This window comes from Chelonoidis abingdonii, chromosome 16, assembly GCF_003597395.2.
Source record: "Chelonoidis abingdonii isolate Lonesome George chromosome 16, CheloAbing_2.0, whole genome shotgun sequence".
NCBI classification, from domain to species: Eukaryota; Metazoa; Chordata; order Testudines; family Testudinidae; genus Chelonoidis; species Chelonoidis abingdonii.
The window spans coordinates 21,796,674-21,813,586 of NC_133784.1; the positions used below are offsets into that span (position 1 = coordinate 21,796,674).

At 43.8% G+C, this 16,913-nt stretch overlaps 1 protein-coding gene across 1 annotated transcript in view; it reads left to right on the top strand.

Annotated features, from left to right (window-relative positions):
- DNAH1 (dynein axonemal heavy chain 1) overlaps nucleotides 1–16,913 on the top strand; it is a 125,875-nt gene that overhangs the window by 22,648 nt on the left and 86,314 nt on the right. The window contains exons 13-20 of the mRNA XM_032791392.2: nucleotides 3,318–3,543; nucleotides 4,410–4,529; nucleotides 5,535–5,617; nucleotides 6,337–6,478; nucleotides 7,623–7,778; nucleotides 9,231–9,429; nucleotides 10,461–10,714; nucleotides 11,522–11,734. Coding sequence (XP_032647283.1) covers nucleotides 3,318–3,543; nucleotides 4,410–4,529; nucleotides 5,535–5,617; nucleotides 6,337–6,478; nucleotides 7,623–7,778; nucleotides 9,231–9,429; nucleotides 10,461–10,714; nucleotides 11,522–11,734 — 1,393 coding nt within the window. The remainder of the gene's footprint in view (nucleotides 1–3,317; nucleotides 3,544–4,409; nucleotides 4,530–5,534; nucleotides 5,618–6,336; nucleotides 6,479–7,622; nucleotides 7,779–9,230; nucleotides 9,430–10,460; nucleotides 10,715–11,521; nucleotides 11,735–16,913) is intronic.

Genomic DNA, 16,913 nt, shown 5'->3' on the forward strand with positions numbered 1-16,913 from the left:
AGAGTCTCTGGATTAAGTTTAGAAGTGTGAGCAACAAGGGTGATGTCATGGTGGGAGTCTGCTATAGACCACCAGACCAGGGGGATGAGGTGGACGAGGCTTTCTTCAGGCAACTAACAGAAGTTACTAGATCAAACACCCTGGTTCTCATGGCGGACTTCAATCACCTTGATGTCTGCTGGCAGAGCAATACAATTGTGCACAGACAATCCAGGAAGTTTTTGGAAAGAGTAGGGGACAATTTCCTAGTGCAAGTGCTGGAGGAACCAGCTAGGGGCAGAACTCTTCTTGACCTGCTGCTCACAAACAGGGAAGAATTAGTAGGGGAAGCAAAAGTGGATGGGAACCTGGGAGGCAATGACCATGAGATGGTTGAGCTCAGGATCCTGACACAAGGAAGGAGAGCAGCAGAATATGGACCGGGAACTTCAGAAAAAAAGACTTTGACTCCCTCAGGGAACTAATGGGCAGGATCCCCTGGGAGAATAACATGAGGGGCAAAGGAGTCCAGGAGAGCTGGCTGTATTTTAAAGAATCCTTACTGAGGTTGCAGGAACAAACCATCCCGATGTGTAGAAAGAATAGTAAATATGACAGGCAACCAGCTTGGCTTAACAGTGAAATCCTTGCTGATCTTAAACACAAAAAAGCTCACAAGAAGTGGAAGCTTGGACAAATGACTAGGGAGGAGTATAGAAGTATTGCTCAGGCATGCAGGAGTGAAGTCAGCAAGGCCAAATCAGAACTGGAGTTGCAGCTAGCAAGGGATGTTAAGAATAACAAGAAGGGTTTCTACAGTTATGTTAGCAACAAGAAGAAGGGCAGGGAAAGTGTGGGAATGGGGAAGGCAACTTTGTGACAGAGGATGTGGAAAAAGCTAATGTACTCAATGCTTTTTTTGCCTCTGTCTTCACGAACAAAGTCAGCTCCCAGACTACTGCACTGGACAGCACAGCATGGGGAGGAGGTAACCAGCCCTCTGTGTAGAAAGAAGTGGTTCTGGACTATTTAGAAAAGCTGAATGAGCACAAGTCTGTGAGGCCGGATGCACTGCATCCAAGGGTGCTAAAGGAGTTGGTGAATGTGACTGCAGAGCCATTGGCCATTATCTTTGAAAACTTGTGGCGACTGGGGGAGGTCCCGGTTGACTGGAAAAAGGCTAATGTAGGGAAGAAGGAGGATCCAGGGAACTAGAGGCCGGTCAGCCTCACCTCAGTCCCTGGAAAAATCATAGATCATATCCTCAAGGAATCAATTCTGAAGCACTTACAGGAAAGGAGAGGTGATCAGGAAAAGTCAGCATGGATTCACCAAGGGCAAGTCATGCCTGACTAACCTAATTGCCTTCTATGAGGAGATAACTGGCTCCATGGATGAGGGGAAGGCAGTGGACGTGTTTATTCCTTGACTTCAGCAAAGCTTTTGAAACGGTCTTCCACAGTATTGTTGCCAGCAAGTTAAAGAAGTATGGGCTGGATGAATGAACTATAAGGTGAATAGAAAGCTGTCTAGATCATCAGGCTTAACTGTCAGTGATCAATGGCTCCATGTCTAGTTGGCGGCTGGTATCAAGTGGAGTGCCCCAAGAGTCGGTCTGGGGCTGGTTTTGTTCAATATCTTCATTAATGATCTGGAGGATGGAGTGGGTTGTACTCTCAGCAAGTTTGCAGATGACACTAAACTGGGAGGAGTGGTAGATATGCTGGAGGCTAGGGATAGGATACAGAGGGACCTAGACAAATTAGAGGATTGGGCCAAAAGAAATCTAATGAGATTCAATAAGGACAAGTGCAGAACAAGGACAAGTGCAGAGTCCTGCACTTAGGATGGAAGAATCCCATGCACTGCTACAGACTAGGGACCAATGGCTAGGCAGCAGTTCTGCAGAAAAGGACCTAGGGGTTACAGTGGATGAGAAGCTGGATATGAGTCAACAGTGTGCCCTTGTTGCCAAGAAGGCTAATGGCATTTTGGGCTGTATAAGTAGGGGCATTGCCAGCAGATCGAGGGATGTGATCATTCCCCTCTATTCGACATTGGTGGGGCCTCATGTGGAGTACTGTGTCCAGTTTTGGGCCCCACACTATAAGAATGATGTGGAAAAATTGGAGAGTCCAGCAGAGGGCAAAAAAAATGATTAGGGGGCTGGAGGACATGATTTATCAGACAAGACTGAGGGAACTGGGATTATTTAGTCTGCAGAAGAGAAGAATGAGGGGGGATTTGATGGCTGCTTTCAGCTACCTGAAAGGGAGTTCCAAAGAGGCTGGATCTAGACTGTTCTCAGTGGTAGCAGATGACAGAACAAGGAGTAATGGTCTCAAGTTGTAGTGGGGGAGGTTCAGGTTGGATATTAGGAAAAACTTTTTCACTAGGAGGGTGGTGAAGCACTGGATTGGGTTACCTAGGGAGGTGGTGGAATCTCCTTCCTTAGAGGTTTTTACGGTCAGGCTTGACAAAGCCCTGTCTGGGATGATTTAGTTGGAGATTGGTCCTGCTTTAAGCAGGGAGTTGGATTAGATGGCCTCCTGAGGTCCCTTCCAACCCTGATATTCTATTATTCTAAGGGATTAGCCATACCAAATCAGAACACTGGTGCATCAAATCCAGCCTCCAACAGTGGCCAATACTGATGCTTTCAGAGGAAGGCAAAATAGCTACGGGTGGAATGCTGTATATTGTTAGTGGGAATTCCTGTCTGCCCCGTCAACAGTCAAATTCCCTTCTGATCTTATTGGTCAGAAAATTACTCATCCGTTTTGAAAATCTGGTTAGCATGTTTGACCTCCTGCAACTCTGCCTTTTCAGGCTGATGACATGGTGTAGGAAGTAGCATTTCCCTTTGTTTCATCCTGCCTGTTCCCACTGCTAAAACACCCATCCACACCTCAGTCATTCTTTTGCCTCATTTACTTTCACCTTCTATTTTTCAGGCCTCCTGTCCTCACCAGTCATTAAATTGAGCTTTAAAACCCAATTCTCCCAGGAATCCCTCCTTCCTGCTTCTCTCCTTATTCTCTGTTCCTTGAACAGTTGTCAGTTGGGTTATTGTCTTGTGTCATCTTTATCTTAGATTGTAAGCTTTCAGAGGCAGGGAATGCATCTCACTCTGTGGTTCTAAAATATGTAAATTCAGAGACATCTGTGGGTTTTTAATAATAAATGTACCTGTCATTAATTTCATCTCCTGAACTTTTGGACAAAGGTCTAATGACATCTATGTGAATGTGTATATGTGGCATGTAGAGAAAAGTGTTCTCGTGCACTTATGGGTATGGTATGGGTTGGCTTGTCTTTGATTATATTTCTGATTGTAGAGAGTACCAAGCCCAATGCCCCTCTGCCCAGGATGTGAGAAAAATAGTAAACCTGCACTTGTCTGAAAAGGAGATGCTGGACAACACTCTGCCAAGCTCCATCATCATCGGTCCCTTCTATGTCAGCATTGAAGGTGTCAAGCAAAATCTGTCCAAAAAACGCAAAGCCCTAGCCACCTCCATGTTGGACCTACTGGCTAAGAACCTACACCTACAGGTGGAAAATGTAAGTTTCACACTTCTTCGTTTTGTCTTGCATCTGTCCACCTATTTCAGGAGGCACCACTGCAGAGAATTTGGGATTGCACAGTGGCCAAATGATAGCAACTGGGGCCACTCTAATGAGGACGTTTTCCAACTTGCATTGGAATGGTTAGGTAGGACTAGTGGCAGAAGCCAATTGAAAAAGGCTAGATGGGAGATGTGAAGAGCCAGTTAAATCAAAGTGTGCCTGCATTCGTAACAAATTCTGTGCAAGAAAGCTACACCTATTGGCATGGAAATATTAGTGGCTCTCTACCATCTCCTAAATAGTTATGTTCATGGATTTAAAATGCTCTGCCTTGCTGCCAGTTGGAAGTTCCTGCAGGAAGCTGATGAGGTTAACTAGAATATATAGACAGTTAGTATGTGTGAGGCAGGTGATGAAGGGCTACTAACAGGAAGAACTAGAATAGTACTATATATTTGTAGCTTTAGACCACCCTTACAGTAGGTCATAGCCAGCTTTTTGACTTACACTGGAGTCTGGCATATGAGAGATTGGTGGCCTGATTTTCAGAGGTGCTCCGCACACACAATTGCAATTAACTCTAATGGGAGTTGTGAGTGCTTCTCTGAAAACCAGGTCATAGGCCTCTGTTGTAGTCCACTGATTAAAGGTAAAAGCAGCAAAAAGTCCTGTGGCACCTTATAGACTAACAGACGTATTGGAGCATAGCATTTGTGGGTGAATACCCACTTTGTCGGATGTATGCAAAGGTTTAAAGGTAGTGACTCCATAGGAATTAAACCCTGTAGCCCATTAGAGAAGGCTGCAGCTGCTCCTCTATTCAGTGTGTACATTTACACATTCTCTGTGTCCTCCTGCAGATCTGTGAAGCATTCAAAGCCATCAGCTGGAAAATGTATGAGAAACCGAACAGCATTGAGGAGCTGGCTGAGGTGCGGGAGTGGATGAAGGGAGTCCCTGAGCAGCTGAAAGTGCAGGAAGTAAGGCATGCTATTCTGATCAAAAGGGGGTGCCCAGCAGAGCCAGGGGATGAAAACATGGGAATAAAGTGGATAGAGTCTTGGAAGTAGATCTCCTACTGCTTTGACATTTTATTATCCAGCTCTGAATCTGTCCTGGAACAATAAGTCATTGCAAAAACTGGTTCAGCTTCTTAAATTAATCCATGTTTGAAGAAATGAGATCTGGCCAGTCAGTCCAATAACTTGTTTTGTTGCTTGGAAAACCTTGCCTCTGATCCAGGCTGTTATGAAGCTTTGAGAGGTTGTGTGGTGTTCACAAGCTTTGTAGCCCCTTAAATCCAGATTTTCAGCTGACATACGAAATTTAACCCTAATGTCATTTATGCAACTGGGCATGTGTGTATAAAACCAGTGTGTCTATGCAAATTGGGCAGTCAGATGCCTAGCTACTGGACTGGTATGTGCTAAGGCAGGTTACGTGCACACAAATGTCTTTGCAGGGGAAACTTGCAAAGGCAATTGAAAATGTTGTCCTTAATGTATGCTGTATATCCCTTTTACTTCTTGGTTAGCCCTTCAATATTTCTGCACAGATATTGGATCTTGACTTTTCATCTGTAGATCTCAAAGCACTTTAAAAGGAGGGATGTATCATCCCAGTTTTATAAACAGAGCAACTAGGGCACTGAGCAGTGAAATGACTTGCCTAGGGTCACTTGGGAGGCCAGTGGCAAAGCCTGGAATAGATCTGGGTTTCCCAATTCCTAATCCAGTGTCCTACCCACTGGGTCACACTCCCTTTCATATATGTAATCTGAGGATCACTCACACACCACAAGTGTTTGGAGACTCAAATCCACTGCTTTTGTGGTATAGAAGCCCTCTGTGTTGCGGTAAGGTTGTGTGATGATGGCATGTGTCATGCAAATGCAGTGTGTATCCTGCCAGACAATTCCAATAAGCAACATGTTCAATATGTGTAATTTGGAGGGTGTCTACTTTTCTCTCTGTCTCCCTGTGTAGGAACTCATAAGTAAGGTCATGGAAGATTATGAGGTTATGGAGGAATTCCTTTACAACCTTACCCAAGATGATTTCAATGACAAGTGAGCATTTCTCTTACTGTCAAAGCAGCCTATTTTGCAGCTGTTACCATTCTTAATGCCTCAGGGTTTGATTTGTATACCAGGTGCTTCAGATCTTTTTATGTGGCAGTTCAGGCTAGACGTTCATTGAACACCTAATTCAGAAATTGAGTCTGTAGAGGTGTGCAGATTCACACTGCCTCCTGGCCTGGGCAGGAGGCAGACTTGTAGTGTTGGACCTCTTTAACAAATAAAAGACCTTATCTGCCAGCTTATTTGTATTTTTTGTTTTATTTTATTATTTCTATTACAGTAGCGCCAAGAGGCCTCAACCAAGATTGGGGCCACCTCTTGCTAGGTACCATGCAGACAAATTGTAAGAGAGACAGTCCTACTGGACTTTTTGGAATTGTTTAGCAATCCGCACATCTTTTACTAATACACCGGTTTTTCTTTGTTTGTTTTTTTGTTTGTTTTTTTTGTTTTGTTTTGTTTTTACAAATTCCTCTCCCTTTCCTTCCTGAGCCTCTTGTTACTGAACAGTTTAGATGCAGACACTGCATATCAAAGAACAGAGCACCAAAAAATGTGCTTTGAAACCATGCATGTTTCTGTTGCTGGTCAGCCTCCTTCATCAGTTTGATTGGGTTATCTAATTGTTATGCTCATCATCATTCCAGTAATAGGCCTCAGGTTGCTGCTTCTCATCTTTTTTGTATTCTTGTTCCATCTGAGCTCAGGTGGGCTGCGAGCAACTGGCCTCTGAAAATCGCCATGCAGACGGAGATGATTCGGCAGCAGCACCTAGAAGATGAAGAGAGGTTCCGCAAAATTCAGCTCATGGATCAGAACAACTTTCTGGAACGGCTGGATGGTCTGCAGGTACTAATAATCTAGCACTAGAGAGGCTGCCCTAAGAAGCACTAATCACAAAGACTTGAAATCATTGCTGTTGGCTACCTGGGGTATCTTCAGGAGCATTTGCAATTCTAAGATCAATGGTAGGACCAATTAAAGTTTTTTTTCTAAAAACTGCTTTTGGATGAGAAATTGTTTGAATTCCATGGAAAACTTTTATTTTTCATGGAGAAACTGAGTGCTCGAAAACAGAAATATTTTTATTCTGAAATGCTGCCGCAGTGCCTCAAGGAGCTGCTATGGGCTGAACTCCCAAGCTAGACTTCATCTCCCATGATGCCCCTCTCCTCACCGACAGTGAAGACCATGGTGCACCATAGGAGCCCTAGGCTGGGTTCCATGTCCAGACTAGATAGAAGAATGAGACTGAGGCACCTGAACAACAACTCCCAAGAGATGCAGTGGCAGTGTTTCAAAATCAAATATTTCAGATTTGATTTTTCACCTAAAAATTGAAATTATCCATAGGAAAACCCCCCCATTTTGGACCAGCTCTAATCAATGTGCCAACTGATTTTAAAGACTCTCTCCAAATGGGTATCACTGGGGGTAATGGGTTGAAATTAAGCAAAGAATTTCCTAAAAGTGAAGACTGGTTGGCTGTGGAATAGTCTACCAAAGGAAGTGATAGAAGCCCCTGACACTTTAGTTTATTAAAAAACAAAAAAGATTGGACAAGAGCATGGAGAATGTAATATAGGAAACAATTTTTGGGGATGGAAAAAATGACCTAGTAGATCTTTCATTTTAATTTCTGTGGTTCCACGTTGCTAGCGGTACAGCTCAGTATAGATACATTTAGGCATGGACTGATGACTGGGTGGCAATCAATTGCAAGAGGAAGAGGCAGTGCCCACATTTGTTCTTTCTGTCAACTGATCTTGATCAGGGCTTATCATTGCCTCCTCACCACCTTCTCCATGGCCTGAAGAGAGCTGGAATTAGAATAGGGGAGAGAGACTGTGAAATTTAAAATGGGCTTTAGTGAGAGCTGTCCAACTCTTTGCGTCCTGGAGAGCAACCAAGAGTGAGCAGTGAAGCTGAGATTCTAGAAAGCAGCATTCAGCATTTTCAGCCTGAGTTCCACATACTGCCTTTTCTTTTCCAGCTAGTCGTGGCTGGATTTTCTGTCCATGTGGACATTACCCGAGCACATGAGATAGCAAATGAAGCGAGAAGGGTCAAGAAGCAGTTGAAGGAGTCTCAGCAGATGGCACTGCTTTACAACAACAGGGAACGGATATTTGGATTGCCAGTTACTAATGTAAGTGTCAGATCATGGGTTCTGTTGTGTTAGCCTCTGCAAACAACAGGCCCTTAGTCCTGCCTGGGGCCTTTGGGTGCTACTCCAATGCAAAAAAAATAAATCCCCTAGGTAATAACATCCCAATTGTGAGATTAAACATTTTTTTCCTTCTCTATCATTTTGGCTTAACCATCAGTTTTTATATTAACTAGAGAGGACCAGCAATCCACTCTGATGGTCACTTATTCCAATGATCTCTGCTCATCTCTTCTATGCTGTGGAAGAGCTGGTCCAAGAAGACATGGAAGGGGGAGCAAGTTCATATGGCATTTAATTGCCACTTCTGTGGTAGAGCTCTACCCATCCATGCTCCTGGATCAAGAGTTCATGGGGTAGTGGTAGCCAGGTGTATGGGAGGCTTGGCTCCTGGATCATAAAGATGGGAAAGCTGATGAGGTAGCAATTAGTTACATTCATTACTGTTGGAGAGTTACTGAACAGAATATGGGCATGAGTGGCTGTAATTACTTATGTCACTCGTGGTTTATAGTCACGTACAGGAAAGTGATTTTGTGAATTTGGAAGGCAGAATGTTGTCTTAAGGAAATAATTTTAGTCACAAACACTAGTGTCTCTAGCTACTCATAAACGCCCATACACATTTTCTCTCTCTCTTTCCTTTATGGCTATTGAGTAGAATTATTTTCTCTAATAATATTCTGTATCTTAACTTTCAATAGCTTAGTGTGATTTTTTTTTCTTGACTGTTATATCCACAGTTGCAACTTGGGTCCTTAACAGGTACGTCCTCAAAATGTGTATGGGTCCATTGCATCCACAAAAAATCTCATATTACTGATGCGACAGAGGATTTGCAAATGAAAATCAGCTAACTACACATCAAATGAAGTGTTTGCATGCACCTATATCGGCTTCTGCAGGTGCAACTCAAATGTATGCATTTTGGCCAGCATGCCTGATTCTCCCTCCTTTGAGAAGTTGGCACTAAATATCATAGGAATAAACTAAGTCATGGTTTTAACTTGGATTGCCGTTAAATGGAACTGTGCCCATCTATGTAAGGTTGAATTCGGCCCAGAGGGCCTTTGATTTTCTGTGTATATCCTGTCTCTATCCACAATTTTGTATTGTTTCATGACTGATTAGTAAGGGCTAGGTTGTGCCTTGGGAGAGCACAAGGTCTTCCCCCTCCAAGCATCCCCAGGGTTCCAAGTACCCTGAGAGGGAGCAAGCTGGAAGTGACACCTGTCTGCTCTGGCTAGTAGTGCAGAGGGGAGCCTAATAAATCATCTTAAAGGATATTGGACCATGTGCATTCCCCGTGCTTACTCAGGAGCTCCAGGTGGGATTGTGCGTTTTTGCCAGGGCTACATGGTTCTGTAAAATATGAGCCACTGTTAGAGGAAAATATGCCCATTGTTCATTAATACTCTTTTTTTCTTCACAAAGTATGATAAGCTGTCCAGGATGGTTAAAGAATTCCAGCCATACTGGGATCTCTGGACCACAGCATCAGACTGGATACGCTGGTCTGAGAGCTGGATGAATGACCCCCTCTCTGCAATTGATGCTGAACAGCTAGAGAAGAATGTCAATGAATCCTTTAAGACCATGCACAAGTGTGTGAAGCAGTTCAAGGATGTACCAGGTAACTGGGAGAGTTTGCTTTGTGCACCCCAGCACACAAGACTATGTGGAGTGTCATGAAGACCTCATTCCTGTGATTCAGCAGGTTATCCCATATGTGTTCTGTGTGAAGTGAGCTTGGGTGGTCTCATGCAGCTCTGCAGATCTGTGTAAACCTGCTTCAAGTAAATGCCCCCACCCCCGAAAAAATGAAAAGAGATTTAAATTTGTAGGTAAACTTCCCCATGTCCCAGTCCAAGATTCCCAAAGATGCATCCACTAGTCTTCTGAAATAGTTCTAAACCATCTTCCAGTTGGGTTGGAGTGAAATATATTCTGCAGTGGGAGATTTTGATTTATCCTTTTTAACTTGATCTCTTTCCTGAACAATGTAGTGAATCATCCCCAGTGGAGGAGGTTGTGAGTGGATGTGTGAGTGAATGTGACTCATGATAAGTAGAAGCAATAAGAACACCTGCTTTTGATCTTTTCATTCCACTGCTCCTCCAGGATATGGTACAATATCCAGTAAGGCCATGAGCCTGCCAGTCCTTGTGTGACACATAGCAGGGACTGCAAGGTTGTTGCACTTCCAGTGCAAGTGCAACCAGAGGCCACACTTGGCTGCAATTAAAGGTAATTCCTAGATGTAATTGACATACTAGATGGAAGTACTACTAAATTTCATGGCCCTTGCATGCTCACTGCCTTACTCTAAAGGTGCTAGAAAAGTGCAGGCTATGGGCAGTGAATAGGTGTGTCTGAGGAGACATGTGCTTACGTATGGTTTCCAATATGCAAATATGGCACTTGACTATGCTCCTCCCTTTTTGGCCTTATTCTTGCTATGAGGCAGCATCCTCATTAATGCAAGTTTGGGTTCTCCTATGCTCCCTGTCCTGCTGTTCACTTTTTGCATTGTGTTGAAAAGCACAGCACCGCTCACCTGAACTTTGCAGAATCCAGCTCTGTATGAAGCAGCATCCTCCACCCATCATCTCATTGTTACTGATGTTATCTTTTTTTGTTTTTGTTTTCTCCTGCCCTTTTAAGCATGCCAGGATATAGCTGTGGAAATCCGGGGCAGGACTGAAGAATTCAGACCATATATCCCCCTGATTCAGGGCCTGCGCAATCCTGGCATGCGGAACCGGCACTGGGAGATGCTTTCCAAGGAGATCAACATCAATGTTAAGCCCAAGGCCAATCTGACATTTTCTCGCTGTTTGGAGATGAAGCTGCTGGACCACATTGACAGCATTGCCAAAATAGCTGAGATAGCGGGCAAGGAGTTCTCCATTGAGAATGTGAGGAGGGCATCTAATGAGGGTTTCCTTTCAGTGTCCTAGTTCATGCCCCAAAGTTGTCTCTAGATGGACGCTTTCCTTATGACAACTCCATTCTTTCATGAGCATTAAAATTCACTCTGAGTGTTACAGAAATCCCAGAGAAAAGCAGAATGCCGTTGAGAATGTTGGTGTCCTTGCATGACTGGACAAATCCTCTGTATCTGTGTCAGGGAGATTAGACATTGGTATGGTGAATCAGTCATCAGAGAGTGTGTGTATGGAAACGGGAGAAGACTGGATAGCTCAGTGGAGTCATTGGTTATATAGATATAGTCTTTCACCTTCACATCACCAGTTCAAATAGGGCCTAAGATGGTCAGGACTAAAAGTCACTATCATCTAGCAGCTTTTTGTTCTGTGAAATGGGTTTGTGAACTCAGTCCACTTCCCAGTGGGCAGATATCCATACTACAAAAGGCACCATTACCACTGTCTCTAATGGCACTCTACTACCAGACTCAGTGGAGGTGCCATGGCATCAGTGGGCATGGAAATGAAGTTACTATCTCTTCCTTGAAGGTGGTCCTTCAGGATAGGGTTGAGGCTCTTTGGATGGGGCAGAGGAAATTTGTGCTGTTGCTGAATGTTCTGTGGATTAAATAGATGGCTGTAGTTTCCAGTGTGGAAACCAGCACCTTTCACAGGAACTAACATTCACCTAGTTTTTTAAATGATGGTATTTGAGAGACATGTAAGTGGAGGAAAGCATTATGCAATGTCTGTGTATTGAGACCTAAGGTTAAATTGCTTCTCCTCATTTCCCAGGCACTTGATAAGATGGAGAGCGAATGGGTCTCCATCCTGTTTAATGTACTGCCCTATAAAGAGACGGAAACCTTCATTCTGAAGAGCCCTGATGAAGCTTCGCAGCTCCTAGATGATCATATTGTCATGACTCAGAGTATGTCCTTCTCACCATACAAGAAACCCTTTGAAGACAGGATGAACACTTGGGAAACCAAGCTGAAGATGACACAGGTACCAATTTCCCACCTGCTGCCAAGGGAGGGATTGGGGCTTTTCGACTTTGTTTGAATAGAAAGAATATGCAGTTGCAACTAAGGAGCTTGGTGATATGTAGATATTCAGGGCACATCTGTGCTCAGGGAGTCAGAGGGGCTCTCATAATTCTTCTGCTTTAGTAAATGGAACAAACCAGGGGCCTGATCTCACAAATAGCAGGGGTGAAATCCTGGGCTTATTGCAGTCAATAGCAGCACTCCCATTGCCTTCAATGGGCGGAAGATTCTACCCCAGATGTAGTTCCTCTCACCATGAATACACCTCTACCCTGACATAACACGACCCAATACAGCACAAATTCAGATATAACATGGTAAAGCAGTGCTACAGGGGGGAGGGGCTGGCACTCGGGCGGATCAAAGCAAGTTCGATAGAACACGGTTTCACCTATAACAGGGTAAGATTTTTTTGGTTCCTGAGGACAGCGTTATATCGGGGTAGAGGTATAGTTCTATTGACTTGCATAGTAGTTAGCACTTTGCCTAGTGATATTCAGGCCCTACCACAGTCAAACTGCATGTTAAGGGCTTGATTCTGCAAGGCGCTGTGCATTCTTGTCCTGATCCTGCAAAGCACTTAAAGCACATGCTTAACTTTTATTAGCATATGAATAGTTCCATTGGACTTTAATGGTCTACATACATGCTTAAAGTTAGGCACATTCTTAAGTACTTTGCTGGTTCCAGGGTAGAAGAGAATGCTGAGCACCTAGAAGAGATCACACTCTACTTGACGTTAGTTGTAGATGGGAGCAGGAGAAAAATCTTAATTAGCTAATGTTTGTAGAGTGTTTTGTAAATTCTAGAAGTAACAACGTTGCTGTCTGTTGTTTATAATTATTTCATTTTACTTATGGAAGCTTACCTGCCCATATGTGATTGGGCAAGGGGTTATCAAACCTGCTTTATTTGGCTAAAAAGGACACACAAAGGCAACCTTGACCCTATGGAAGCAGGTGATATGGTAATCTGGCTATATTTATATATATATATTGTGTGTTAGTGTGTGTTTTGGCTGTGACACTGTGTGTGCGTTTGTCCCTGACTGCTGTTCTTTGTTTTTGCCGTTTATTGCTGTCACTAAAGGTACAGAGTTCCACAGAGTGACTGCACTGATATTTCTGCCAGGATAGCAAAACTTCTCCACGTATTTCTCCTTTCTCTGATGTAGCAAAAACAGTCTCTGAAGTCCTGAGAGTGAGGGAGATGGCCTCATAGAATTGAGTGGATCTAAGCGTCGATCAGCTTAGTTATTACCAGATGTCCTTGTCACATTGGCAGGAGTGTTTGACAACTGAGAGTGCCAACCTCAGGGCAGACTGTCAAAAAGCAGGGCAGACACCCCAAACAGATTGTATGTTCTATCATTAGAGTTTATCAACCTAGTAACAAGTGTGAACTTCTGACACACTATAAAGTCTTACCATAGAGTCACTGACAGTCCCTTGGGCATTCCAGGCAGCTTGTCTGGGTGTCAAGATAGGATTTAGTGATAGTTGGTTGCCATACACCAAAGATCACTTAAAATTCAGGTTGCTTCCAGTCCCGAGAGACCAGTCACTTGCCCCAGGTCAATTTGTACCTCAGATCTCACACCAAAGACAATGTCTGTAGCCAATCCTATAGTAAACTAACCAAGGAATTCTTAACTAGAAAAAAGAAATGAGAGAGTTATTTACAGGTTAAAGCTGTCAAACACATACAGAAATGCGTTACTGTCTAGGGTTTGAAAAAGTGACAGAGTTATAGCAATCTGTCAGCACTGAATGTCTTTTGGGGCTAACCCAGGTTGACTCTGGAGATCTCTGCTTCTGTTTCCTAGCTCCAGCCCTGTGAGAGTCCAAATGGGAAAGAGATGAAAAATTTTCACATCAGCTATCTTTATTTCCTTCTTCCAGAATTCAAGCTGATGGGACAAGTTCTTTTGCATGTAGCCTGTGCAAGGGTGATTTAGCAAAGTCTTTGTATTTTGATGTTCCACAATGGTTTTGATAGCCCTTCCTGATGGGCAGGAGGTAATACTTTTCATAGGGATTTAGTACTACGTAAAGTTTCTTAGTTGGTGAGTTAAATAGTTCAGAACAAACATTTCACAGCTCTATAGCAAATACTTAAGTATTACCTTATAGTGTGGAATACAGACATTATAAATAGGATTAATACATGTAGCAACTTCCAAGCATTTTGTAAAGTCTAAACCCATTGTTATATATCCAATACCCATCTTAACCATACTAACATACACGTGAGTTGCACTAGTTTCCAAGAATGAATTTTTCAGTGCTCAGCTGAGGCCTAAAGCCTTGGCAAGAGTTGGCATCTTGTCTGCCAGCATCACAGTATGGATTATACTTAATTGAGGTTGCTTTAGACTATTTAAAGACCATCTGTGCATTAAAAATACATGGCACGTTCCATGAGAATTACTGTGGGATTCTATCCAGCATCCATGGGAATTTTAAAAGAATTACTTATTGATGGGATCACAACCAAAGCCAAAAGGGGAAATCCTCCTGTAACACTTAGGCCTGGTCTACACTATGGAGTTAGGTTGCAATTAGCTGCTTTAAGTCAATTTATAAATGAATGCGTCCACACAACCAACTCCGTTCCGTCGACCTAAAGAGTTCTTAAAATCGACTTCTGTACTCCTCCCTGGCAAGGGGAGTAGTGCTAAAATCGACTTTGCTGGGTTGAATTTGAGGTAGTGCAGGCACAAATTGACGATATTGGCCTCCTGGAGCTATCTCAGAGTGCTCCATTGTGACCGCTCTGGACAGCACTTTGAACTCCGATGCACTAGCCAGGTACACAGAAAAGCCCCGAGAACTTATGAATTTCATTTCCTGTTTGGTCAGCATGGCAAACTCAGCAGCTCAGGTGACCATGCAGTCCCCCCAGAATCATAGATTAGAAGGCAAAAAAAAACGTGCTTGTGATGACATGTTTTCCGAGCTCATGCAGTCCTCCCGCACTGATAGGGCACAGTTTAATGCATGGAGGCATTCAGTGGCAGAGGCCAGGAAAAAATTAAGTGAGCACAAAGAGCGGAGGCAGGACACGATGCTGAGGCTAATGGGGGAGCAAACGGACATGATGAAATGTCTGTTGGGGGAGCAAACGGACATGATGAAGCATCTGTTGGAGCTGCAGGAAAGCCAACAAGAACACAGACCCTCACTGCATCCATCGTATAACTGCCTACCCTCCTCCCCATGCTCTCTAGCCTCCTCACCCAGACTCCCAAGAATGCGGGGGGGAGGCTCTGGGCACCCAGCCAATCCACTGCAGAGGATGGCCCAAGCAATAGAAGGCTGTCATTCAAACAGTTTGATTTTTAGTGTGGCTACAATAAGCAATGTGGCCTTGTCCTTCCCTCCTCCCCCACTCCACCCGGGCTACCTTGTCTGTTATCTCAATTTTTTTTAATTAATAGAGAAAGAATGCATGGCTTCAAAACAATAGTTACTTTATTTCGAAGGGGGGAGGGTGGAAGCCTTACAGGGAATAAAATCAACAAAGGGGGCGGGTTTGCATCAAGGAGAAACACACACAACTGTCACACCGAAGTCTGGCCAGTCATGAAACTGGTTTTCAAAGCCTCTCTGATGTGCAGCACATCTTGCTGTGCTCTTCTAATGGCCCTGGTGTCTGGCATGAAACCATTGTCTGCTATTGCTTTCACAGAGGGAGGGGCAACTGATGACATGTACCCAAAACCACCCGTGACAATGTTTTTGCCCCATCAGGCATTGGGAGCTTAACCCAGAATTTCAACAGGTGGCAGAGACTGCGGGAACTGTGGGATAGCTACCCACAGTGCACCACTCCGTAAGTCGATGCTACAGCCACAGAAGTGAGGATGCACTCCGCCAACTTAATGGGCTTAGTGTGAACATACGCAATCAACTGTATAAAATCGATTTCTAAAAATCTACTTCTATAAAATCGACCTAATTTCGTAGTGTAGACATACCCTTAGCATCTTTGAAATCTCAGCCTAAGAGATTTAGCCACTGAATTCCTAGTCATTTTAATTGGAATTGGGTATCCAGATCCCTTAAATAACTTTAAAATCTCATATTTAGTGCGTTTCAACTTCATCTGCACATTTATTTTATGTATAGCTTTGTGAGTGCTCACAGAAACCTCTCTTCTACCTGTCTTTATAGAAAAGACACTTAATTATACACCTGTCTGCCCATGCAATAGGAAGAGCAGTGAGTAAAGTGAACCTTAGAGATCAGGAGCACTTGCAGCTGCCAGTGAAGTTTGAGTGCTCAGCACTTCTGAAGATCAGACCCCTGTGCTGTGCTTTTCTGGTTTTAACCTGGCTAAAACACTTTGCTGCATTTTTTTTTTAAATTAAAGATTGGGGCCCTCCTGTCTCTAAGTAGCTCCTTTGTCCAGCTGCTCATATAATGCTTTATCCTGCATCACTGAAGTTAATGGGAGTTTGGCCAGTGATTTCCATGGGAGCTGGATCAGGCCTACAGGCCCAAACTGTGCCACTCAAAATATTGAGTTAAGCTATGTCAAAAACCATGGGCCAGCCTGTGCCAGACTTGCTCCCACTGAGCAGTGCCTTGCATCGTGAAGTCTCATTGATTTCCATGGGGTTATGCATGGCATACAGTGCTAACTACTGTGAGCAAGTCTGGCACAGGCTGGCCCATTGTTTTTTTATAGCTCCCTTAACTCAATATTTTCCTTCTTCCTAAATTAACACTAGGGATAGTATTTTCAAGAGTGCTCAGTCTTGGTTTAACTCTACCAGTGGGAGCAGAGTTCAGCCAGTGCTGGCTGTTCTGCAGATCCTCTCCAAAAGGGTTGTAAGGAAATGACCCCTGCTCTTTATACCTGTGGTAGCTTCTGTCAGGGTGTGGCTGGCAGTGCTGCTCTTGATGTATTCACACTCTCAGCAAGTCATCAGGTTGCATTCACTTGCTCCTCCTCTTAGATCCATGGAGGATTTAGTTAGGATGAACAAATGGTTATGACAGAGGCCTGGTCTACACTCCGCGTTTAAATCGATTTTAACAGCGTTAAATCGATTTAACGCGGTACCCGTCCACACTACAACGCTCCTTATATCGATATAAAGAGCTCTTTATATCGATTTCTGTACTCCTCCC